Source organism: Homalodisca vitripennis, chromosome 1 (assembly GCF_021130785.1).
Source record: "Homalodisca vitripennis isolate AUS2020 chromosome 1, UT_GWSS_2.1, whole genome shotgun sequence".
Lineage (NCBI taxonomy): Eukaryota > Metazoa > Arthropoda > Insecta > Hemiptera > Cicadellidae > Homalodisca > Homalodisca vitripennis.
Genome location: NC_060207.1, coordinates 187,726,444 through 187,753,037, shown reverse-complemented (window position 1 = coordinate 187,753,037; position 26,594 = coordinate 187,726,444). Strand labels below are relative to the sequence as shown.

Here is a 26,594-nt window from a genome sequence, read left to right as displayed (position 1 = left end):
TAGGTCAACCGACTTATGCTTAGTCTCGTCATAGTCGCCGTATATCGCGTTGTCAGCCATAGCTCCTTAAAATCAAAGTGGAAGGAAACTGGCTTATTAATAACTCGAGTTTAAAATATAACAAGGCCATCGAATCAACTGTAATATAGACGTAGAAATATCGTCTGAACACAGAAACTAGGCGAGATTTAGGGTCCTTTTGACAGCAGTTAGAGACAATCAATAACAGAGGAATGTGAGTGTTAAAAAAGTAACAGTGGTTATATTTTCGGTCATTTGGATTGTTATCATCGAGACAAGAGTAATATTCAGTACTTACAATGGAATTTTCATATACTGTGGGCTGCAATGGGCAGCTGTAAGTATATATCTCTCGCTGATAATTGTTCCACTACACTCGTAAATGAAATTAGTTTCGTTATTTTCATTTATATCTGTAACAGTTTCGCATACTAACATTACCATGTATAAAGTAAACATTTCTTGTATATACATGTATATAATTATTTCAAACCAACAGCTGGGTTCCTTCTCATATACTGTATTACACAGAGTGATCAACTCAAGATTACCATTATTGGAATCTCAGAAAATATTTACTTTACAGCAAACTTTTATTTGGGAACTTTACTTTATTTCTTATAATTATTAAAATTATGTAGTTAACATTTGGCCGCTATTTTCCAATATAGCGGTAAACTTTGGAATTACTTATGGAAACCCTATTTTCTCACTTTTATGGAAGTCATTGTGTTCACCTAACATGATAACCTGGTGGCTATTATACAGATTTCATACTCTGATAATCATATTTCTAAATCACTTAGTTTATCAATTATAGTACCCTGGTAATCTTATTATGTAGATTGCAAACTCTGAGAATCATACTCCTAAATCACTTAGTTTATCTATTATAGTACCCTGGTAATCAGGCCCGTACTCAGACCAGTGTTTCGGTCAATTTTACCGGGGCCTCGCCACACGTCTATGTGAAGGGACCGTTACGGATGAGGTTTTTTAATAATCTAGGTCAATTTAATAATTCTAACAGTATTATAGGATACATTTTGTAATATATTTCATTAAAATGTCGAAGAAATTATGACTATAAATTTAAAAATAATAATCTTACTTTCCATTTAACAATTTCGGTCGTGTTTATTCACATCGTGCATTCAAGTGGAAAAGGCAATAAAATAGTTCCTGCTATCAAACACAGAATATCTCAACACTTGCGTTCGGCTGACCATATGAATCATAGGTAATATCGTGCTCAATACGATAATTATATATATATATATATATATATATATATATATATATATATATATATATATATAAATGAATGTTTGTCTGTATGTCATTTATAGACTCAGAAACTATTTGACCGATCATTATGAAAATTTGTGTGTATATATATTTTTCCATATAGAAGGTTTATATGCTATGCCCATTGATGTAACGCAGCAAAATATCACAGTTATCAAAGTGCCTGCACATTATAAACTGCAATTACGAGACAGTTACGTATATTAAATAGCCAAACACTATCTGAAGGCCCTAAGCTTTGATGTATATTGGCCTTTCAAATAAATTTCTGGCTGAACTTAAAGCTTGATTATTATACCACTTTATAATAAAGTACATGTACGTGTACAATGGCTATAAACATACACTTTTGACAGATTTTTGACCGTGGCATAAAGGAAAAATCTAATCGGCGTTATAAAAATTATTCACATGAACCAAAAGTGGTCATACACGGGCAAAGCTTACGAAAAGCGTGCGAAGTAGCAGGAAACAGCCAGTTGAGAATTTAAATAAATTATTAAGCACGTACTGTAAAGATTTGTCTCCCAATAATTAATATCTAAATATAATTTCAGTCGGACAACTAATAGACTAACTATCATTCATGTTTAGAATTCACTAAATTAATTAAAACATTGCTTCAAATAGTCCGATTGATAAGATGTTTTTTTTTACTGTTTTTAGTAACATATGTTGAATCTTTCAAGCATAATAATTAGATGTTGTAAATGGAATATTCGTGTGGGGGAGGGGGAGGTGCGACAGGGGCGCGGTGGCGGGACATGACGGGGTCCTTAAATCACTGTGTTCATGTACCATACATAGTACTCTAGTAATATGTGAAAACATCATCACACACAAAAATGGTTATATTTACCTTCATACAAGAGACGAGCGATCCACGGATACTGCCCTAACCTGGCGTTCTTCCCTCCTAAGATCCTATTAGCTACATTTCTCCCACAATCACCCCCTCGATCCAGCAGATTCCAGTTCGGGTGTGAAATAATGTCTGAAAACCAACATTTTCTTGATCATTAGACACATCGAAAATATTGAGTTAGGAATAAGTATCAAATACACAATAAATATAAAGTGAGTGACTTATATTGTGTATTTAATATAGAATAGAATAGAATATTATTTACTTTTGAAAATATTACAATAACACATTATATACAATGGTATATACAATGTAATAAATCAATAATGTAACCTAAACAACCAAATGTATACACAATGTACAAACCTAATGAGCAAACTTAAATACAAATTTAACATTCATGTAAATAAAATTAAAACAAACACACTCGTAAATTAAAAGAAATATTTTCAAAAATAACTAGGGCCTCTAGAGGCACGTGCCTGTGGAGAGGTTCCTTTTATAACAAAAATCTTTTTCAGCTCAAAGAAAATTTCAAAAAAACTTTGATTTTTTTATAAGCTCCTAAAAAAATTGATTAAAAGTGTGCTGCTGCAGTTACAAAGCAAATGAAAATCCACTTAAATAAATTCAAACTAAAATTTACTGTTACCTTCTTTAATTAATTAGGAATCTATGTAGAGAACAAAATCTAATTTATCAAAACCCAATAACCACTTCTTTAATGTTTTTGAAAATAACTTTATATTCTCACAACTAATAATTGAAGAAATTATACAACACATTTTAGGTCCCAAAAAACAATAACTATTTGAAAAAAATGCTAAGTTAGACTTTGGAACTGGTATTGGTTTTTGCTTTCTTAATTTGTTTTTGTAACTATTTTTTAATTCTGGTAAATTGCCACTTATGACATAAAATATTTTTAAAACTTTATAAACAAACATATATTTAAGGGGAAGAATATTTAAATCAACAAAAAGAGGAAAAGATTTCTCCATTCTTCGTTTTCGTTAAATCAACCTTATGAATTTCTTTTGTTGAGATAGAAGTATATTCTCTTATACCATTTAATTTGATTAAATTATATTGATTAGATACTACGTTGAATATTTTTTATATTTTAGTCTATAGTTTAAATATTTATTCCCATTATTTGATCAGCCTATCTATATTGTAAAATGTATGTTTGACATGAACTTCAAACTTTACATTTAAATTGAACCTACAAACTAAAATTTAATATTTTTCGATTGCTTTTTTAAATTATTTTTAAACCCATTAAAAAATCAACAATTTTTTAAACCAAAATAGAATATATAGATAAATTATATGCCTTTCACGTCGTTATATGTAAGATTCAAAATTGTCGTATTTTCAGCTTTACCTATATAAAATTTATTTATGAGTGATTTGTTCGAATAGTTATTCTGCATGGTTTTAAGCTTTGTTCCAGGATCTAAATTTTGACAACACGAATTATAGATCAAATTAAAATATCATTGTTATCAAAATGAAACTCATGAGCATATTTGCCTTTTGGCATGCCTTTGTAAGATATTAGTGGTGAATTACCAGTAAATGTGGGTATTCAAGTCTTCCCAACGAACTAAAGGAATTCTTCTAGATGAAATTGACGCTAAAAATTAAAACACTAACAATAATGTGTAAATACTGGTTAGATGATTTATTATAACCAACTCATTAAAAGACATTGCAGTGAATTATCATCGTTTTCCGGTGAAAGATTTAGAGTGTACTTATATAGAAGTTCAAATGTTTGCTGTCAAACAATATAAAATCTTTTTATTAACTTCACGTCAATTTAATTAGTTCCATCCTAAACATATTTTATTAACATGTACACCAATGCTAATAATTAATTCGTAATAATATTAAAATATTTTACAAACATTTTCTTTACTTTCACTTTAATGAACAATGTTACCATACTGTCAGTTTCTTTTTACTTTTAGTCATGATCATAAAATGATCTTTCTATACAGAGATGTTTCTTCAACTTGTATCATTTTAGGTTATTGAGTATTTTAGTCTTTATACAAGCAAACCTCACCTTTCCGTATGGTATGGTACGTGGCACACGATAGAACAACAGATGTAAATAAGACACAAACATGGGTGACGTTACAGATAACCATGGAGACTGAGATAATTGTCAAAGCAGCTAATAAGAAATATTACGCCTTGTTTTCGAACTGTATACGGTAATAAAGTTTCCTTCGTGTCTTCGAACGACAAACTTACATAAAACTGCTCACAATGGTTCATGGTTTGACTTTTACTCTTTCCTCAGTAATTGCTCCACAACTTGTGGTTACATGTTACATCATGATTTATTCTCAATTGAACACGTACTAAGAACTAACTGTGTAAAAACGCACATCCACATCAAGAATGTACGATTAACAAATTCAATAGATCGATAGAGCGGAGTATCAATCACGACGGAACACAACTAGAGTTATTGCACATATGTACAGACGGACGGACAGGTTTTCGTGTTTTTGTTTTTTTTTTTTTTTTTTTTTTTTTTTTTTTTTTATTTTGACCCAAAGGTCAAGGAGTGCTTCCTTGCACCAAGAGGAACCTATACACAAAATTTCATTCTCTGGGGCCTTTCAATAATACATTAACGCATAGACAGACAAAAGGACTGTACTTTTACTCGCTTGAATCCAAAATCAATAGAGTACTTCTTTGAACTAAGCCGAACAAGATTCTTTGCACATTAATTTGTTCAGCTCGATACGTTAAACATTCAGGCATCGATATAAAAACATTCATCATATTGCTGCAAAAGGTGACCGCGTTGGTGTGTCACCATGTTGTTCCATACTACTGAGCTAGCGGAGTGAAGTTGGTCGTTGGTCAATGTCGGTGGAGTGTTGATTATGTTCTCCTCGTTACGGTGGTGACCATCATAGCATTTTATCATCAGTGAGGACTCCTAAAAATTGATTGACTGCTTGAGGTCACTACCGACACCTTCACGGGTAAATTCTCAGGCTCTTCTTCTGGCTCAGTAGTTGTAATTTCTCCTCACAATCATAAGATTTGGAATTTCAAATACACCGTCATCTTCACCCTTCCGCTCTTCTTTCGTTTAGAACGATCCTAGGGAAATGTGTCACGCTCTTGGGTACTCTCTACTTAATCTTGGTAAGGGACAGCACTGAATTGGCTAAGGTCAACAGAATTTGGTAGTCATGGTCAGGGAAGGAACCGGAATATTACGGCTTTTGAAAACCGAACTAACGTACTCATTGTTTTAGCAATCAGAAATTCTTGTAAATAAGGTCGTGAACAGAAAGTAACCAATCCGGAGAATGTTGTGGATTTAAATTTATCTTACAGTGGTATTGATAAAGGAATTGGTATTTTATTTCTGGTTACACATTGGACTGTTAGTTACCGATCTAATGCATTTTTCTCTATACCTGTAGAAAGGTAGTGCCTTTGTAATGCTTGATCCTGAAAAGATTTATGTAGAGGAGTTGTTACGTTACCATCATACTGGCTGATCTTTCTTAATTAAACTAACGCTGACTTCCGCTTATGGTCTATTCCGTTATAGGACAAGAATATAGTCTTCAATCTCATAGAAGTGCACCTGGGCGCACCTTGGACATTTCGTACGAGAACACATTAAAAAAATGTTATAAGTTAATATTACATTCTGACATGTATTGGTGTCATTTAGGAATATTACTTTTCTTCATTTCTGAGTTTATTACCTGTTTCCTTTTTTAAGTTTTTTGTTCGGTTTCAATCCGTAAAATGCCTTTTAACTGAATTCTTTGTCTTCTTTAATGTGGTGCCAAATATCTAAATCACTAAACAAACAGCACATATTACTTTTAATAAGTTTAATGTTTCATACTTTTTCCAACAGTAAATACAAATTCTTGACTCAGCTATGTACAGATTTTGAACAAATACCCATATTATAATAATATTTGTATAACTGTAATTAATTTCAAATCACTAACAATGAACTAAAATAACAAAGCAGGATATTTGCTTTAGCAGAATGTATTTGTTAAAGAGGATGACAGTCTGAAATGCAATTATAACACTAGTTTATCAGTTTCTAATGTAATTAAATGTAAGTTTTGAAGGTGTTAACATTTAATAACTAGCCGTACAGACGGCTACCTTAATTTAGGCTGTTTAAAAGCTTAAATCTTATACACAAGAGCGCACGTATTGTTGTCGTAGGACTATGAATAGCAAGTGTAGTGTTCTTCACGAGAAATTTCCTTAACTCTACAAATAACATAGATCGATTAAAAGTGTTACATATTTTAAACTGTTTTTTTTTTTTTTGGGAGGGGCGGGAGGAGGAGGTGAAACAGGGTCGTTTCACTATAGCCAGCTCCTAAACTAATTGTGTGCTAGTTTCCTCCATCACTTTTAACTATAGTTAGGTAAAATTAAAAAACTTCACCTATTTGAAAAGCATAAACCGGAGTGTTAATAACTTTGTATTTTAACAAACATATTGGCTTTTCGGCAGTAATTTCATTCCTTAATGTTGTCCAAGATCCACGTCATGTATTCAGAAACCTTGGTGTAAACGCCGGGAGTGTTGGTGTTTGCACATTTCATCGGACCGAAAGAGACGATACCGATGATAAAGTATCTCGGGGGAGCGTCCATGGAGAAGGGAGCCATGAGGGGGCCTCCTGAGTCTCCCGAGCACGAATCCTGGCCGACGACCCCTCCAGCACACATCTGCCTGTCGATGATCTCGGACCTGCCACTGTACGCTAACTCGCAAATGAACTGTGTCTTGATGGGCACATTGAGTGTCAGCAGGACAGTGCTGGCCTTTCCAGTCGCTGGAACCAAAAGTACAGGCTTTTATTTTTTATTATAAAAATTGATAATATAATATTATTATTATATTTAATTAAATAATAATATAATTAATATTAATAATAATATTAATTCAATGATAAATCATTAATATTAATAATTAATAAAATATAATAATTAAATAATAAATACTCTAATAAACAACTTAAAAACCTAATTTAATATTTTCCATGGTATTAAAATACTAGTTACACAGTTAGGAGCTATAAAATGTAGGCCGATCAGTATAAATTACATACAGTTTTATTTTTCATTCGTCTAAAAATTACCAAATGTCGTGGACAAAGATAAAATAATATATTTAGAAAAGGATTTTTCACTTAACTAATCTATGATTTGCAGACTAAAGTTGCTAGCAGGCCAATTGTTGTAAATTTTCCCTTGGTTCATACTATTTCGTAAACAAAAACATTAATCCCTACTCATTCTAGAAATTGAAGTGGTTACAAATAAAAACTAAAGCAAATAACACTTAACTCACAATATGAACTTTTTCATGAAGTAACAATGTCCAAAGCATGTCTACCTGATACAGAACAGACTTTATGCAGTTAATGGCAGCTAAATATTTCGACCAATTTATGACATTGTTTGTTTATGTTCGTGTTTTCCTCTAATACTACCGTGCTTAGTTTTAGAACCATAAATAATGTTCTGAACACACGCTATGTAAAAAAACAACATGGTCCAATCCCATTTGCAATTTCTGTTGTGATGATCGCAAGTTAATATTGGCCTCTTTTCGCTGGTCAGTTTTTACTGGTCGGTCTATCAGTGCAGACCTATTATAAATAGTGTTATTTCAATAATTAAGGTTTTTTTATTAAGTGTGTGTTTGAGATATAGTGTTTAAGAGTTAACATACAGCTTGTTTGTTATAATTCCTAAGTTTTTTTTTATTCGAAAACAACGGTTTGGTGTGATTTGTTTATTTTTACCTAGAGTGCAGTAAAGTTTTAGGTTAGTTATCCATCTGAGCGAGAATTAAATTCTTTGTTTGAAGTTTGTTTTTGACGATTGAAGGATTTGTGAAGGAAAGAGGATTTTTCCGGACATTTACCATCGTTCAGTGATACAACAAGTTCATGAAAACCAAGTTTCGAGATCTGCAATCTGATCTCTTCTTCACGTAAATAACTAACCTAATACATAGGCTAATTACAAACTAGGTTAAAATAAACAAATCATTCCAGAGCGCTGTGACACGCGTACGTCAAGAATCACAACCACCATTTGTGTGTCAACTTCACAACTCTAAAATATGCACTTAATAAAAAACTGAACTATAAATAAAAAAACTAAGAGATCATAATATTGCAGATCTCGAAACGTAGCTTTACTGACTTTTTATATCACTGAACGATTCTAAATGGCCAGAAAACACTATATTTTTCACAATAATTCCATCGTTATAAACAAAGAATTTTAATGGATACGAGTCTTAAGTGATAAGATTTACACAATTGTGAAGGCTGTATAACATGTTTTGAGACGAATGTAGGTTTATCGAAAATATTATACCATTTGTGTCCAATATATCATTTTCCGACTATATAGGAAACAAACATTCCATAACTTTATATTATTAAGAAGCAGGAATGGGGGTATGTAATGTAGTTAGATTGGTGTTATCATGAAGTTTTATTGATGTTATCATCACAGATGTTAGAAATCATATTAATATTTCATCGTCAATAATGAATTTAACCAAAGAGTAGGCCTAATGTCATCAATGTGGATATTTCCAAGACTAATCCCAGCAATTCTCATAAAATATTCTCCTACCAACTAAAGTATTTGGATGAAATAACAGTTAAAGATTAAGAACTACCGGTTCTGGTACATCCAAGCAGGACATTCTGCGGATATTTTCATTATTTCCAATGGTAAAGTTCAATAGAATACTTCATGTATAATTAGATACTGAGATTCTCGTTAATCTTTAATAATGATTATTGGAATAATTCCCATCTATAGATTCTAGTTGCTTCTTAGGGCGTTTCCATGATCATATACAAAACTTCTTGGAGCCTTTAACAGAAAGATCTATTATATTTGCGCATATATTTGATTATTAGATTGGCATCCTCAACTTCCACTGCGTATCCGGGGATCCTTAAGAACGAAGCGGACCCATAATATTCATTTCAAAAAGTTCTCCTTTCAATGTGTTTTACACATTATAAACATATAAATCTATCCAGTAATTAAAAACATTTTAATTAGAAGAGTTTTTTTTCAACCGGAGATCTTCTCCTTTATTTTATTGTTAAACATTAAGTAAATATTAATTTTTTCCTATTTTGGTTTCCCAAAATGCATGGATAGTTTTTGTTACGGATAAGGAAAAAGCTGGGAAAATCGAGGTTGGTGAGCTAAGCTAATGCTGCTTGCTCCATATAAATCTATAAAATATTTTTATAGACGCATGGCAGTTTGCGTATTTTTCATACTAGTAGGACTATGCTATTCCTATTATAAAATACAGTACCTATATCTGTGATGCCCCAACCCGCAACTTCCATAACACTTGATTCAAAAGACTGCTTTAGAAAAGTGTCATACACTGGTAGGCAGATGGGTGATACGTAATCTGAAATAAACATTACAAACCTCGTTATGTTTAGCAGTATCTATATCACTAGAGAAAAAATAATGAAAAATACCTTTATTAAAGAGGCGGAGTTAGGGCAGTCTTTAGTCCTCTCTACCGCTCAACCTCATATCATATACAGTAAATTAACAATAAATGAATACAGACACATGTACAAACTTTTAACATATTACTACGGAAGCAGGACAAAGGCCCTTATAAGACTAGTTGCAATTTATAAGCTTCTTGTCCTAAGAAAACGAAAGAAAAGGTGAACATCTTGTTCTAAATATAAAACATAGGCCATACACCAAGCAGTACCTCGAAAGAGTTAATTTTTATCACAATTTTCAAACATTAACAAACCACAAAACCAAATATAATAACACAAATGCTAGTAAATAAAGTTCTAGCAGGTACTTGAAAGTTGGCCCTATACCGTCTACTTCATAGTATCATACAAAATTACCATACTATATTAAAAGAACGTATGGTTACGATATAATCTAAACGTACAATGTTTATCCTAGTAAGAAGAAGTATTGGTGGAAATCTTAAAATTATTGAATCATAAAAACTAATAATTACTATGTAGAATCATGTTTACGGTTAAACTCGATCGGTTTGGCCAGCCGTAGAAGGCATATGTCGTTATGGTAGGTCTTCGAGTCGAAGTCCTCATGGCATATGTACTCGTCCACAACAATGTCTTGTACAGGCGGAGCACAAACTCCGTCAACACAATCAGGATCAGTGGTAGTGATGTATTCTCCCAGTCGAACTTCTGCCCTACACAAAATTCCTGATCACAGTTTTCTGGTATTCGTTTTTTAACGACTGCAAGACGAAATGAATTGATCACTTCCCTTGTGGGCTAATCAACAGTGTGGTTCACACACATAACTCCATCATCATTTAAATGTGAATTACACTCAAATAAAATGTACAAATCCAATTTGATAGCCGATTGTTTGTCTCCCTACGAGACTACTAAAACCCCATATTACTTCAAAAAACTATTGATTGTATACTATTCCAATAGATAAGAAATAAAGTCAAAGATGTAGCCAAAGATAAGTATAAGAAAACACCTTAATTATGTTGGTCTTGAAATTGTTTTTCTATAGCTTTTCCGTCATTTTTCCCAGCTACTAAAACAATTTTTTTATCAGAGTGGTCGTTTTAAGATCAAAGACTATACCGGACGTCTAAGTCCTACCCCCCCCCCCCCCCCCCCTATTAACTTTCTAATGAATAGTTATAGAGTGATTTACTTTTGGGGATGTTTATATGACCAACGGAGAAGCTCTTTGACTAAGAAAATCTTTGACTCTCCCCCCTCCCCGAGAATGGGGTATTTTGAGGGTAAGTCAAAATTTTTAAATAGGAACTCCTAACAATTGTGGTACCTCATTTTAAAGGTATAAAAAAGAAGAAGATTGGCGCGAACTAGAGGTCTCTAATATTACTCCACTAAATTTGGTGGTCAACTAAACTTTGAGTTTCTTATAAAACCTCAAATTTGTTACATTTAAAGTTATTGTAAGGCAGGTAACACATTCAGACCACTTTGACACAGTAGCTAGACTTCATGTGTCTCACATACTAACTGGTAAAAAATAAGAGATGAAATGGCAAAACCAGCTATTGGTATTCCCAGGCCCTAACGGGCTTCGATCCGACAAAACAAAACCTATTAAATGCTATGTTAATCATAGTTGCTGATGTAGGCTCAACGACCTACTTCACAAAGATATGGAGGTTCGGTTACTCGACCGGCTCGTTGGTGTAACGACCCTATTTTTTTTATTTCTGTAAATTGTACAAAATAGGGTCGTTGCGTCAACGATCGGTGGAGTAATCGAACCTGACCCTTTTGTAATGGCTGGTTCAAGGAATTGCTCTTGCTTACCCCGCTCCTCCACACCCCACGCTACCTCAAACTTGAACTCCCTACAATACAGATGGCAGTCCCAGCGCACTTTTGCCGTACCTAGACTCGCATTGGATGCGTTATCTCTTGTATAACTAAAACATACAAGCTACAGTGGTATACGTACAGTTGGAGCAGAACGATGTCCGGACTACAGTGGGCTGCGGTTAGAATGTACATAGAATTAATTATGGTTCCACCACACTCGTATGTGTCGACCGTATTGTTCTCATCCAGTTCATCTGGAAATGTCATTCAACAATGTTAGTGCAGTAAGGGTTTTTAACTTAAAGGGATAAGAGAATTTATATTTGCCATCGTTGTTTCAAAACCAATAGCTGGTATTTCTGGGACTTGTCAAGAATAAAAACTGAAAAGTAAGGTTAGCAAGAAAATATAATAAATTTAAACAGTATTGAACTTAACAGATTCAAGCGTTTATAGAAGAAAAATTAATTTAATATCCTAATTACTGATCTCATAGATCGAGAGTTCTATTGGATGATCCACAGTGTTGCCAAGATTTGAAAGGTTTTTAAAACCTATTAGTATTTCAGCTACATATCACATTCCAGGTAATGCAGCGTCTGAAACCTAGTCCACTAGTGTTCCAATAGAATCATATTATTTAGAATAAGGTCAACTCAGACAGAATTTGACATGTTTTGACAAACTACGTAAAGCCCAAGCTAGCATTATAGTATAAATTCCAAAACCTAACAGTTTACAAAGTCATTAAACAATTTGTAGATAATTATGGAGATTTTCAGGCCTCAACATAATCGTATATCGCGTTGTCAGCCATAGCTGCTTAAATCAAAGTGGAAGGAAACTGGCTTATTAATAACTCGAGTTTAAAATATAACAAGGCCATCGAAGCAACTGTAATATAGACGTAGAAATATCGTCTGAACACAGAAACTAGGCGAGATTTAGGGTCCTTTTGACAGCAGTTAGAGACAATCAATAACAGAGGAATGTGAGTGTTAAAAAAGTAACAGTGGTTATATTTTCGGTCATTATATTGTTATCATCGAGACAAGAGTAATATTCAGTACTTACAATGGAATTTTCATATACTCTGGGCTGCAATGGGCAGCTGTAAGTATATATCTCTCGCTGATAATTGTTCCACTACACTCGTAAATGAAATTAGTTTCGTTATTTACATTTATATCTGTAACAGTTTCGAATACTAACATTACCATGTATAAAGTACACATTTCTTGTATATATATATATATATATATATATATATATATTAAATTGTATAAATGGCAATAGCCTTATTTAATTTCAATAAACATTGAATCACAAAAAGCACTTGCTCCGCCGGGAGTCGAACCCGGATCAATTATATATATAATATCAATTATTATATATATATTATATATATATATATATATATATATATATATATATATATAATTATTTCAAACACAGAATGATCAACTCCAGATTCCCATTATTGAAATCTAGAAAATATTTATTTTTCAGCAAACTTTTATTTGGAACTTTATCTTATTTCTTATAATTATTAAAATTGTGTAGTTAACATTTGTCCGCTATTTTCCAACATAGCGGTTAACTTTGGAATTACTTATGGAAACCCTTTTTCTCACTTTTATGGAAGTCATTGTGTTCATCTAACATGATAACCTGGTGGCTATTATACAGATTTCATACTCTGATAATCATATTTCTAAATCACTTAGTTTATCTATTATAGTACCCTGGTAATCTTATTATGTAGATTGTATACTCTGACAATCATATCCCTAAACACTTAGTTTATCTATTATTATAGTACCCTGGTATCTTATTATGTAGATTGCATACTCTGACAATCATATCCCTAAACACTTAGTTTATCTATTATAGTACCCGGGTAATCTTATTATATAGATTGCATACTCTGAGAATCATATTCCTAAATCACTTAGTTTATCTATTATAGTACCCGGGTAATCTTATTATGTAGATTGCATACTCTGAGAATCATATTCCTAAACACTTAGTTTATCTATTATAGTACCCTGGTAATCAGGCCCGTACTGAGACCAGTGTTTCAGTCAATTTTACCGAGGCCCCGCCACACGTCTAAGGATGAGGTAGCTCAATTTAATAATTGTAACAATATTATAGGATAAATGTTGTAATATAGTTCATTACAATTTCGAAGAAATTGTGACTATTAATTAGAAAATTTTAATTCTACTTTCAATTTAACAATCTCGATCGTGTTTATTCACATATGATATACCATATGAATCATAGGTAATATCGTGCTCAAGATGAATTATCTTCAATATATATATATATATATATATATATATATATATATATATATATATATATATATATATATATGAATGTTTGTCTGTATGTCATTTATAGACTCAGAAACTATTTGACCGATCATTATGAAAATTTGCGTGTATATATATTTTTCCATATAGAAGGTTTATATGCTATGTCCATTGATGTAACTCACCACAAGGCGGCGCTGCAAAAAATAAAAGTTATAAAAGTGCCTGCACAATATAAACTGCAATTACGAGACAGTTACGTATATTAAATAGCCAAACACTATTTGAAGGTGCTAAGTTTTTGTGTATATTTGCCTTTTAAATACATTTCTGGCTGAACTTAAAGCTCGATTATTATACCACTTTATAATAAAGTATATGTACGTGTACAATGGTTATAAACATACACTTTTGACAGATATTTTTACCGTGGCAATAAGAAAAAATCTAATCGGCGTTAGAAAAACGTATTCAAAAGAACAAAAAGCGGTCATACACGGGCAAAGCTTACGAAAAGCGAGGCAGCAGGAAACAGCCAGTTAAGAATTTAAATTAAATTAAATAAGCACGTACTGTAAAGATTTTTCTTCCAATAATTAATATCTAAATATAATTTCAGTCGGACAACCAATAGACTAAATATGATTTATGTTTCGAATTCACTAAATTAATTAAAACATTGCTTCACATTGATAAGATTCTTTTCTGTACTGTTTTTTTAGCAACAACATATGTTGAATCTTTCAAGCAAAATAATTAGATGTTGTATATGGAATATTCGTGTGGTGGTGGGGGAGGTGCGACGAGGGCGCGGTGGCGGGACATAACGGGGTCCGGCCGATATCTTTTCCCGGGCCCGCCAAAGCTGACTATTACTCGGCTTCTAATCCTATTGAATGAATCGCATACTCTGAGAAACATATTCTTAAATCACTGTGTTCATGTACCATACATAGTACTCTAGTAATATGTGAAAACATCATCACACACAACACAAAAATATCAAAATTTGTTTAATTTACCTTCATACAAGAGACGAGCGATCCACGGATACTGCCCTAACCTGGCATTCTTCCCTCCTATGATCCTATAAGCTACATTTCTCCCACAATCACCCCCTCGATCTAGCAGATTCCAGTTCGGGTGTGAAATAATGTCTGAAAACCAACATTTTCTTTATCATTAGACACATCGAATATATTGAGTTAGGAATAAGTATCAAATACACAATAAAAATAAAGTGAGTGACTTATATTATGTATTTAATATAGAATAGAATAGAATATGATTTACTTTTGAAAATATTACAATAACACATTATATACAATGGTATATACAATGTAATAAATCAATAAAGTAACCTAAACAACCAAATGTATACACAATGTACAAACCTAATGAGCAAACTTAAATACAAATTTAACATTCTTGTAAATAAAATTAAAACAAACACACTCGTAAATTAAAAGAAATATTTTCAAAAATAACTAAGGCCTCTAGAGGCACGTGCCTGTGGAGAGGTTCCTTTTATAACAAAAATCTTTTTTTAGCTGAAAGAAAATTAAAACAAAACTTTGATTTTTTTATAAGCTCCTAAAAAAATTGATTAAAAGTGTGCTGCTGCAGTTACAAAGCAAATGAAAATCCACTTAAATAAATTCAAACTAAAATTTACTGTTACCTTCTTTAATTAATTTGGAATCTATGCAGAGAAGAAAATCTAATTTATCAAAACCCAATAACCACTTCTTTAATGTTTTTGAAAATAACTTTATATTCTCACAACTAATAATTGCAGAAATTATACAAAACATTTTAGGTCCCAAAAAACAATAACTATTTGAAAAAAATGCTAAGTTAGACTTTGGAACTGGTATTGGTTTTTGCTTTCTTAATTTGTTTTTGTAACTATTTTTTAATTCTGGTAAATTGCCACTTATGACATAAAATATTTTTAAAACTTTATAAACAAACATATATTTAAGGGGAAGAATATTTAAATCAACAAAAAGAGGAAAAGATTTCTCCATTCTTCGTTTTCGTTAAATCAACCTTATGAATTTCTTTTGTTGAGATAGAAGTATATTCTCTTATACCATTTAATTTGATTAAATTATATTAATTAGATACTACGTTGAATATTTTTTATATTTTAGTCTATAGTTTAAATAATTATTCCCATTTTTTGATCAGCATATCTATATTGTAAAATGTATGTTTGACATGAACTTCAAACTTTACATTTAAATTGAACCTACAAACTAAAATTTAATATTTTTCGAATGTTTTTTTTAATTATTTTTAAACCCATTAAAAATTCAACAATTTTTCCAACCAAAACAGAATATATAGATAAATTATATGCCTTTCACGTCGTTATATTTAAGATACAAAATTGTCGTATTTTCAGCTTTACCTATATAAAATTTATTTATGAGTGATTTGTTCGAATAGTTATTCTGCATGGTTTTAAGCTTTGTTCCAGGATCTAAATTTTGACAACACGAATTATAGATCAAATTAAAATATCATTGTTATCAAAATGAAACTCATGAGCATATTTGCCTTTTGGAATGCCTTTGTAAGATATTAGTGGTGAATTACCAGTAAATGTGGGTATTCAAGTCTTCCCAACGAACTAAAGGAATTCTTCTAGATGAAATTGACACTAAAAATTAAAACACTAACAATAATGTGTAAATACTGGTTAGATGATTTACTATAACCAACTCATCTAATGAAATTGCAGTGAATTATCATCATTTTCCGGTGAAAGATTAGAGTGTACTTATACAAAAGTTCAAAATTTTTGCTGTCAAACAATATATAATCCATTTATTAACATCACGTAAGTCTCATTAGTAACACATAAAGCATATTTTATTACCATGTACACCAATACTAATAATTTACTAATATTACAATTTTCATAAACATACTTTCACACTACTTTAATGAATAATTTTATTATATTGTAGGTATTTTTTTTTTTTTTTTTACTTTCAGTCATAATCTTAAAATGATCTTTCTATACAGAGATGTTTCTTCAACTTGGATTATTATTTGAGGTTATTGAGTATTTCCGTCTTATACAAGCAAATCTCACCTTTCCGTATGGCATGGTACGTGGCACACGATAAAACAACTGATGTAAATAATACACAAACATGTTTGACGTTACAGATAACCATGGAGACTGAGATAATTGCCAAAGCAGCTAATAAGAAATATTATGCCTTGTTTTTGGAACTGTATTTGACAATAAAGTTTCCTTCGTGTCTTCGACCGACAAACGTACATAAAACTGCTCACAATGGTTCATGGTTTGACTTTTACTCTCTCAGTAATTGCTCCACAACTTGTAGTTACATCATGATTTATTCTCAATTGAACACGTACTAAGAACTAACTGTGTAAAAACGCACATCCACATCAAGAATGTACGATTAACAAATTCAATAGATCGATAGAGCGGAGTATCAATCACGACGGAACACAACTAGAGTTATTGCACATATGTACAGATGGACGGACAGATTTTCGTGTTTTTTTTTTATTTTGACCCAAAAGTCAAGGAGTTCTTCCTTGCACCAAGAGGAACCTATACACAAAATTTCATTCTCTGGGGCCTTTCAATAATACATTAACGCATAGACAGACAAAAGGACTTTACTTTGACACGCTTGAATCCAAAATCAATAGAGTACTTCTTTGAACTAAGCCGAACAAGATTCTTTGCACATTAATTTGTTCAGCTCGATACGTTAAACATTCAGGCATCGATATAAAAACATTCATCGTATGGCTGCAAAAGGTGACCGCGTTGGTGTGTCAGCATGTTGTTCCATACTACTGAGCTAGCGGAGTGAAGTTGGTCGTTGGTCAATGTCGGTGGAGTGTTGATTATGTTCTCCTCGTTACGGTGGTGACCTTCATAATATTTTATTATCAGTGAGAACTAAAAATTGATTTAGTGCTTGAGGTCACTACCGTCACCTTCACGGGTAAACTCTCAGGCTCTTCTTCTGGCTCAGTAGTTGTAATTTCTCCTCACAATCATAAGATTTGGAATTTCAAATACACCGTCACCTTCACCCTTCCGCTCTTCTTTCGTTTAGAACGATCCTAGGGAAATGTGTCACGCTCTTGGGTACTCTCTACTTAATCTTGGTAAGGGACAGCACTGAATTGGCTAAGGTCAACAGAATTTGGTAGTCATGGTCAGGGAAGGAACCGGAATATTACGGCTTTTGAAAACCGAACTAACGTACTCATTGTTTTAGCAATCAGAAATTCTTGTAAATAAGGTCGTGAACAGAAAGTAACCAATCCGGAGAATGTTGTGGATTTAAATTTATCTTACAGTGGTATTGATAAAGGAATTGATATTTTATTTCTGGTTACACATTGGACTGTTAGTTACCGATCTAATGCATTTTTCTCTATACCTGTAGAAAGGTAGTGCCTTTGTAATGCTTGATCCTGAAAAGATTTATGTAGAGGAGTTGTTATGTTACCATCATACTGGCTGACCTTTCTTAATGAAACTAACGCTGACTTCCGTTTATGGTCGATTCCGTTATAGGACAAGAATATAGTCTTCAATCTCATAGAAGTGCACCTGGGCGCACCTTGGAAATTTCGTACGAGAACACTTAAAAAAATGTTATAAGTTAATATTACATTCTGACATGTATTGGTGTCATTTAGGAATATTACTTTTCTTTATTTCTAAATTTATTACCGGTACCTGTTTCTTTTTTTAAGTTTTTTGTTCGGTTTCAATTTTAACTTGGTTTCAATCCGTAAAATGCCTTTTAACTGAATTCTTTGTCTTCTTTAATGTTGTGCAAAATATCTAAATCACTAAAAAAACAGCACATATTACTTTTAATAAGTTTAATGTTTCATACTTTTTCCAACAGTAAATACAAATTCTGGACTCAGCTATGTACAGATTTTGAACAAATACCCATATAATAATAATATTTGTATAACTGTAATTAATTTCAAATCACTAACAATGAACTAAAATAACAAAGCAGGATATTTGCTTTAGCAGAATGTATTTGTTAAAGAGGATGACAGTCTGAAATGCAATTATAACACTAGTTTATCAGTTTCTAATGTAATTAAATGTAAGTTTTGAAGGTGTTAACACTTAAGAACTAGCCGTACAGACGGCCACCTTAATTTAGGCTGTTTAAAAGCTTATATCTCATACACAAGTGCGCACGTATTGTTGTCGTAGGACTATGAATAGCAAGTGTAGTGTTCTTCACGAGAAATTTTCTTAACTCTACAAATAACATAGATCGATTAAAAGTGTAACATATTTTAAACTGTTTTTTTTTTTGGGAGGGGCGGGAGGAGGAGGTGAAACAGGGTCGTTTCACTATAGCCAGCTCCTAAACTAATTGTGTGCTAGTTTCCTCCATCACTTTTAACTATAGTTAGGTAAAATTAAAAAACTTCACCTATTTGAAAAGCATAAACCGGAGTGTTAATAACTTTGTATTTTAACAAACATATTGGCTTTTCGGCAGTAATTTCATTCCTTAATGTTGTCCAAGATCCACGTCATGTATTCAGAAACCTTGGTGTAAACGCCGGGAGTGTTGGTGTTTGCACATTTCTTCGGACCGAAAGAGACGATACCGATGATAAAGTATCTCGGGGGAGCGTCCATGGAGAAGGGAGCCATGAGGGGGCCTCCTGAGTCTCCCGAGCACGAATCCTGGCCGACGACCCCTCCAGCACACATCTGCCTGTCGATGATCTCGGACCTGCCACTGTACGCTAACTCGCAAATGAACTGTGTCTTGATGGGCACATTGAGTGTCAGCAGGACAGTGCTGGCCTTTCCAGTCGCTGGAACCAAAAGTACAGGCTTTTATTTTTTATTATAAAAATTGATAATATAATATTATTATTATATTTAATTAAATAATAATATAATTAATATTAATAATAATATTAATTCAATAATAAATCATTAATATTAATAATTAATAAAATATAATAATTAAGTAATAAATACTCTAATAAACAACTTAAAAACCTAATTTAATTTTTTCCATGGTATTAAAGTACTAGTTACACAGTTAGGGACTATAAAATGTAGGCCGATCAGTATAAATTACATACAGTTTTATTTTCCATTCGTCTACAAATTACCAAATGTCGTGGACAAAGATAAAATAATATATTTAGAAAAGGATTTTTCACTTAACTAATCTATGATTTGCAGACTAAAGTTGCTAGCAGGCCAATTGTTGTAAATTTCCCCTTGGTTCATACTATTTCGTAAACAAAAACATTAATCCCTACTCATTCTAGAAATTGAAGTGGTTACAAATAAAAACTAAAGCAAATAACACTTAACTCACAATATGAACTTTTTCATGAAGTAGCAATGTCCAAAGCATGTCTACCTGATACAGAACAGACTTTATGCAGTTAATGGCAGCTAAATATTTCGACCAATTTATGACATTGTTTGTTTATGTTCGTGTTTTCCTATAATACTACCGTGCTTAGTTTTAGAACCATAAATAATGTTCTGAACACACGCTATGTAAAAAAAACAACATGGTCCAATCCCATTTGCAATTTCTGTTGTGATGATCGCAAGTTAATATTGGCCTCTTTTCGCTGGTCAGTTTTTACTGGTCGGTCTATCAGTGCAGACCTATTATAAATAGTGTTATTTCAATAATTAAGGTTTTTTTATTAAGTGTGTGTTTGAGATATAGTGTTTAAGAGTTAACATACAGCTTGTTTGTTATAATTCCTAAGTTTTTTTTTATTCGAAAACAACGGTTTGGTGTCATTTGTTTATTTTTACCTAGATTGCAGTAAAGTTTTAGGTTAGTTATCCATCTGAGCGAGAATTAAATTCTTTGTTTGAAGTTTGTTTTTTACGATTGAAGGATTGTAAAGGAAACGTGATTTTTCCGGACATTTATGTTCCATCGTTCAGTGATACAACAAGTTCATGAAAACCAAGTTTCGAGATCTGCAATCTGATCTCTTCTTTGCGTAAATAACTAACCTCACACATAGGCTAATTACAAACTAGGTTAAAATAAACAAATCATTCCAGAGCGCTCTGACACGCGTACGTCAAGAATCACAACCACCATTTGTGTGTCAACTTCACAACTCTAAAATATGCACTTAATAAAAAACTGAACTATAAATAAAAAAACTAAGAGATCATAATATTGCAGATCTCGAAACGTAGCTTTACTGACTTTTTATATCACTGAACGATTCTAAATGGCCAGAAAACACTATATTTTTCACAATAATTCCATCGTTATAAACAAAGAATTTTAATGGATACGAGTCTTAAGTGATAAGATTTACACAATTGTGAAGGCTGTATAACATGTTTTGAGACGAATGTAGGTTTATCGAAAATATTATACCATTTGTGTCCAATATATCATTTTCCGACTATATAGGAAACAAACATTCCATTCGTAGAATGCCATAACTTTATATTATTAAGAAGCAGAAATAGGAGTATGTAACATAGTTATATTGGTCTCATCATGATATTGTACTGATGTTATCACCATACATGTCAGATATATTGGTCTCATCATGATATTGTACTGATGTTATCACCATACATGTCAGAAATCCTATTAATATTTCAAACCTTTCACCGTCAGTAACAAATTCAACCAAATAATAGGCTTAATGTCATCAATGTAAATATTTACAAGACTAATCCTAGCAATTCTCATAAAATATTCTCCTACCCAGGTATTTGAATGAAATGACAGATAGAGATTAAGAACTATCGGTTCTGGTACATCCAAGCAGGACATGCAGTGGATATTTTAATTATTTCCAATGATAAAGTTCAATATAATACTTCATGATTCAGATTCTGAGATTCTCGTTAACCTTCAATAATGATTATTATAATAATTCCCATCTATAGAGATGGGGCTTCTTAGGGTGTTTCCATGATCATGTACAAAACTTCTTGGAGCCTTCAACAGAAACATCTATTATATTTGCGCATAGATTTGATTATTAGATTAGCGTCCTCAGCTTCCATTGCGTATCCGGGGATCCTTAAGAACGAAGCGGACCCATAATATTCATTTCAAAAGTTCGCCTTTCAATGTGTTTTACACATTATACACATATAAATATATCCAGTAATTAAAAGAATTTAAATTAGAATTGGAGTTTTTTCAACCGGAGATCTCCTTTATTTTATTGTTAAACTTGAATAACTATTAATTTTTTCCTATTTTGGTTTCCCAAAATGCATGGATAGTTTTTGGTACGAAGAAGGAAAAAGCTGGGAAAGTCGGGGTTGGTGAGCTAAGCTAATGCTGCTTGCTCCATATAAATCTATAAAATATTTTTATAGACGCATGGCAGTTTGCGTATTTTTCATTTTAATAGGACTATGCTATTCCTATTATAAAATACAGTACCTATATCGGTGATGCCCCAACCCGCAACTTCCATAACACTTGATTCAAAAGACTGCTTTAGAAAAGTGTCATACACTGGTAGGCAGATGGGTGATACGTAATCTGAAATAAACATTACAAACCTCGTTATGTTTAGCAGTATCTATATCACTAGAGAAAAAATTAATGAAAACATGCCTTTATTAAAGAGTCAGTCTTTAGCCCTCTCTACCACTCAGCCTCATATCATATACAGTAAATTAACAATAAATGAATACAGACACATGTATAAACTTTTAACATATTACTCCGAAAGCAACAGAAAAGGCCCTTATAAAGACTAGTTGCAATTTATAAGCTTCTTGTCCAAACAGAACGAAGTAAAAGGTGAACATCTTGTTCTAAATATAAAACATAGGCCATACACCAAGCAGTACCTCGAAAGAGTTAATTTTTTATCACAATTTTCAAACATTAACAAACCACAAAACCAAATATAATAACACAAACGATAGTAAATAAAGTTTTCTAGCATGTACTTGAAAATGATCCTACTCTCTTGGTTTTCATAAAACAATCTGCGGAATTAAAGATCTTTGAGAAATAGTAAAAAATCCATCCAAGAAGCCATATTACGTTATTTAGATCTGTACGATTTTGGTAACAAGTCAGATAAGTAAAATAGAACAATTTTGTTGAATATATGAAGAATTTAATTGTGTAAAGAACAAATACCATATTTAATTTGGATTTGCGTACAATAAACTAATCAAGTTTATTTGTGGCATTCTATAACTGTAACTTAAACAATGACAATTTCTCGTCCTTTTATAAATATTTAGAGAATAATAATTTTAAATTTTTGAACATTTTGGTAAATTTATTCGACCAGTAAAATCATCAAAATTAATAATTTAAGTTCAATAATTTTGTAAAGCTCTAGCATGCACCGCTTCAGGTCCTTGAATCTTCAAAGAACATTGGATTGATCAGTTGGTCCTATACCGCCTACTTCATAGTATCATACAAAATTACCCTACTATATTAAAAGAACGTATGGTTACGATATAATCCAAACGTACAATGTTTACCCCAGTAAAAAGAAGAATTGGTGGAAATCTTAAAATTATTGAATCATAAAAACTAATAATTACTATGTAAAATCATGTTTACGGTTGAACTCGATCGGTTTGGCCAGCCGTAGAAGGCATATGTCGTTCTGGTAGGACTTCGAGTCGTAGTCCTCGTGGCATATGTACTCGTCCACAACAATGTCTTGTACAGGCGGAGCACAAACTCCGTCAACACAATCAGGATCAGCGGTAGTGATGTGTTCCCCCAGTCGAACTTCTGCCCTACACAAAATTCCTGATCACAGTTTTCTGGCATTCGTCTTTTAACTACCGCTAGACGAAATGAGTTGATGGTTTCCCGTGTGGGTTTAACGGTGTGGTTCACACACATAACTCAGTCATCATTTAAATGTGAATTACACTCAAATACAATTTACAAATCCAATTTGATAGCCGATTGTTTGTCTCCCTACAAGACTACTAAAACCCCATATTAATTGAAAAATGAAATGGAATGAAAAATGTCGTTATTTACAGAGGCGAGTCCTCTCTACCACTTAACCTCAAAACAAAACAAACAAAGTCAAATATAATCATACTTATTACAACATTGTAACTGACACGTAAACTAAATCACTTTAATAATTAATTACAGTCATATTGGATGTAACATAATAATGTATATATTATTATGTATACATTATGCATTGGGGAGAATTTATCAATTATAATTCAAATTAACCATTTCGATTAAACTCTAACATAAACCTCTTTAATACAACAGGCAACTAATAAAACTATCCTATCCTAATCAGCTTTCATTCCCTATCCACGCAACTTACATACAGTTACCCCAAGTGTGACCACAAGAACCGCGAACCGTCACTCCCGCCGAGTCCGCAGCAGAGAGGCCCTAACCTCCGCCCCAAAGCGATCGCGCTTGTCAATACTTCTGATGTTGTCTGGGAGAGCGTTCCACAATCGACATGCGGAAACAGTGAAAGATTTATTATATAAGGCTGTCCTATGAATTGGAATTGATAATAAAGATGCACCCCTACGAGTTCTACGTGCACTGATATCAGACATAAAAACGAAACTTTGGGCCAAATAACTTGGACAACCATTGCGGATTAGTGCGTGCAACAGACTAAGTACATGAAGATCTCTAAGTTCTTTGGATTTTAATAGGGATAATTGCTCAAAATAAGGAGATACGTGATCATCACGTCGTAAGTTGAAAATGAACCGAATGCAATAATTATGTTCAACTATTTATTGCATACTATGCCAATAGATAAGAAATAAAGTCAAAGATGTAGCCAAAGATACGTATAAGAAAACACCTTAATTATGATGTTGGTCTTTAAATCTATCTTAAAAAACCATTTGGTTTTTCTATAGCTTTTCCGTCGTTTTTTTCCCAGCTACTAAAACAATCTTTTTATCAGAGTGGTCGTTTTAGGATCAAAGACTATACCGGATGTCTTAAAAGTCCTACCCCCCTATTAACTTTCTAACGAATAGTTATATAGAGTGATTTACTATGGGGGATGTTTATATGACCAACGGAGAAGCTCTTTGACTATGAAAATCTTTGACTCTCCCCCCTCCACGCAAATGGGGTATTTTGGGGGTAAGTCAAAATGTTTAAATAGGAACCCCTAACAATTGTGGTACCTCATTTTAAAGGTATTATAAAAAGAAGAAGAATGGCGCGAACTAGAGGTCTCTAATACATCTATATCAAATTTGGTGGTCAACTAAGGTTTGAATTTCTTATAAAACCCCAAATTTAAGTTACATTTAAAGTTATTTGGCGGGTAACACATTCAGACCACTTTGACACAGTAACGAGACTTAATGTGTCTCACATACTAACTGGTAAAAAATAAGAGATGAAATGGCAAAACCAGCTATTGGTATTCCCAGGCCCTAACGGGCTTCGGTCTGACAAAACAAAACCTATTAAATGCTATGTTAATCATAGTTGCTTATGTGGGCTCAACGACCTACTTGACAAAGATATGGAGGTTACACCAACGAGCCGGTTGAGTACCGACTCTATTTTTTTATTTCTGTAAATTGTACAAAATAGGGTCGTTGCGTCAACGATCGGTGGAGTAATCGAACTTGACCCTTTTGTAATGGCTGGTTCAAGGAATTGCTCTTGCCTACCCCGCTCCTCCGCACCCCTCGCTACCTCAAACTTGAACTCCCTACAATACAGATGGCAGTTCCAGCGCACTTTTGCCGTAATTAGACTCGCATTGGATGCGTTATCTCTTGTATAACTAAAACATACAAGCTACAGTGGTATACGTACAGTTGGAGCAGAACGATGTCCGGACTACAGTGGGCTGCGGTTAGAATGTACATAGAATTAATTATGGTTCCACCACACTCGTATGTGTCGACCGTATTGTTCTCATCCAGTTCATCTGGAAATGTCATTCAACAATGTTAGTGCAGTAAGGGTTTTTAACTTAAAGGGATAAGAGAATTTATATTTGCCATCGTTGTTTCAAAACCAATAGATGGTATTTCTGGGACTTGTCAAGAATAAAAACTGAAAAGTAAGGTTATCAAGAAAATATAATAAATTTAAACAGTATTGAACTTAACAGATTCAAGCGTTTATAGAAGAAAAATTAATTTAATATCCTAATTACTGATCTCGTAGATCGAGAGTTCTATTGGATGATCCACAGTGTTGCCAATATTTGAAAGGTTTTTAAACCTATTGGTATTGCGAGTGTTCATTTCAGCTAATATCACATTCCAGACAATGCAGCGTCTGAAATCTGGTCCACTAGTGTTCCAATAGAATCATATTATTTAGAATAAGGTCAACTCAGACAGAATTTGACATGTTTTGACAAACTACGTAAAGCCCAAGCTAGCATTCTAGCATAAATTCCACAACCTAACAGTTTACAAAGTCATTAAACAATTTGTAGATAATTATGGAGATTTTCAGGCCTCAACATAATCGTAGGAGGCAATGTGTGTTCACAGAGGAGGTAGGTCAAGTTGGAGCTTGTGCTATAAAACATACACTATATAATAATAATGCCATCAAAACAAACTCTTGATTTCCTCTTGGACTCTTAAACACTCTGAAGACAAATAGTCAGAAAACCTGAACA

The 26,594-nt window shown here is 32.7% G+C and overlaps 2 protein-coding genes across 2 annotated transcripts in view; both read right to left on the bottom strand.

Moving 5' to 3' along the window:
- Nucleotides 1–26,594, bottom strand: part of LOC124354259 (transmembrane protease serine 9-like) — a 35,152-nt gene that overhangs the window by 5,607 nt on the left and 2,951 nt on the right. The window contains 13 exon segments of the mRNA XM_046804584.1: nt 320–434; nt 2,189–2,323; nt 4,269–4,358; nt 6,844–7,056; nt 9,585–9,686; nt 10,294–10,475; nt 11,747–11,861; nt 14,951–15,085; nt 19,453–19,492; nt 19,495–19,799; nt 22,394–22,495; nt 23,546–23,727; nt 25,772–25,886. Coding sequence (XP_046660540.1) covers nt 320–434; nt 2,189–2,323; nt 4,269–4,358; nt 6,844–7,056; nt 9,585–9,686; nt 10,294–10,475; nt 11,747–11,861; nt 14,951–15,085; nt 19,453–19,492; nt 19,495–19,799; nt 22,394–22,495; nt 23,546–23,727; nt 25,772–25,886 — 1,831 coding nt within the window.
- LOC124352923 (CLIP domain-containing serine protease 2-like) lies at nt 6,067–17,224 on the bottom strand. Its single transcript, XM_046802650.1, has 6 exons — nt 17,035–17,224; nt 14,951–15,085; nt 11,747–11,861; nt 10,294–10,475; nt 9,585–9,686; nt 6,067–7,056 (listed from the first exon to the last, which is right to left on the bottom strand). The coding sequence occupies exons 1-6, from the start codon at nt 17,117–17,119 to the stop codon at nt 6,737–6,739; spliced, it is 939 nt and encodes a 312-aa protein (XP_046658606.1). The 5' UTR covers nt 17,120–17,224; the 3' UTR covers nt 6,067–6,736.

What these genes read in the sequence shown, in the direction of transcription:
- LOC124352923 (XM_046802650.1), bottom strand. Translation starts at nt 17,119, where the DNA reads ATGGTTATCTGTAACGTCAAACATGTTTGTGTATTATTTACATCAGTT. An exon ending in GACATCGTTCTGCTCCAACT is followed by an intron (nt 10,476 to 11,746) that starts GTACGTATACCA and finishes AATTTTGTGTAG; the next exon opens with GGCAGAAGTTCGACTGGGAG. An exon ending in CAAACCGATCGAGTTTAACC is followed by an intron (nt 9,687 to 10,293) that starts GTAAACATGATT and finishes TGTTTATTTCAG; the next exon opens with ATTACGTATCACCCATCTGC.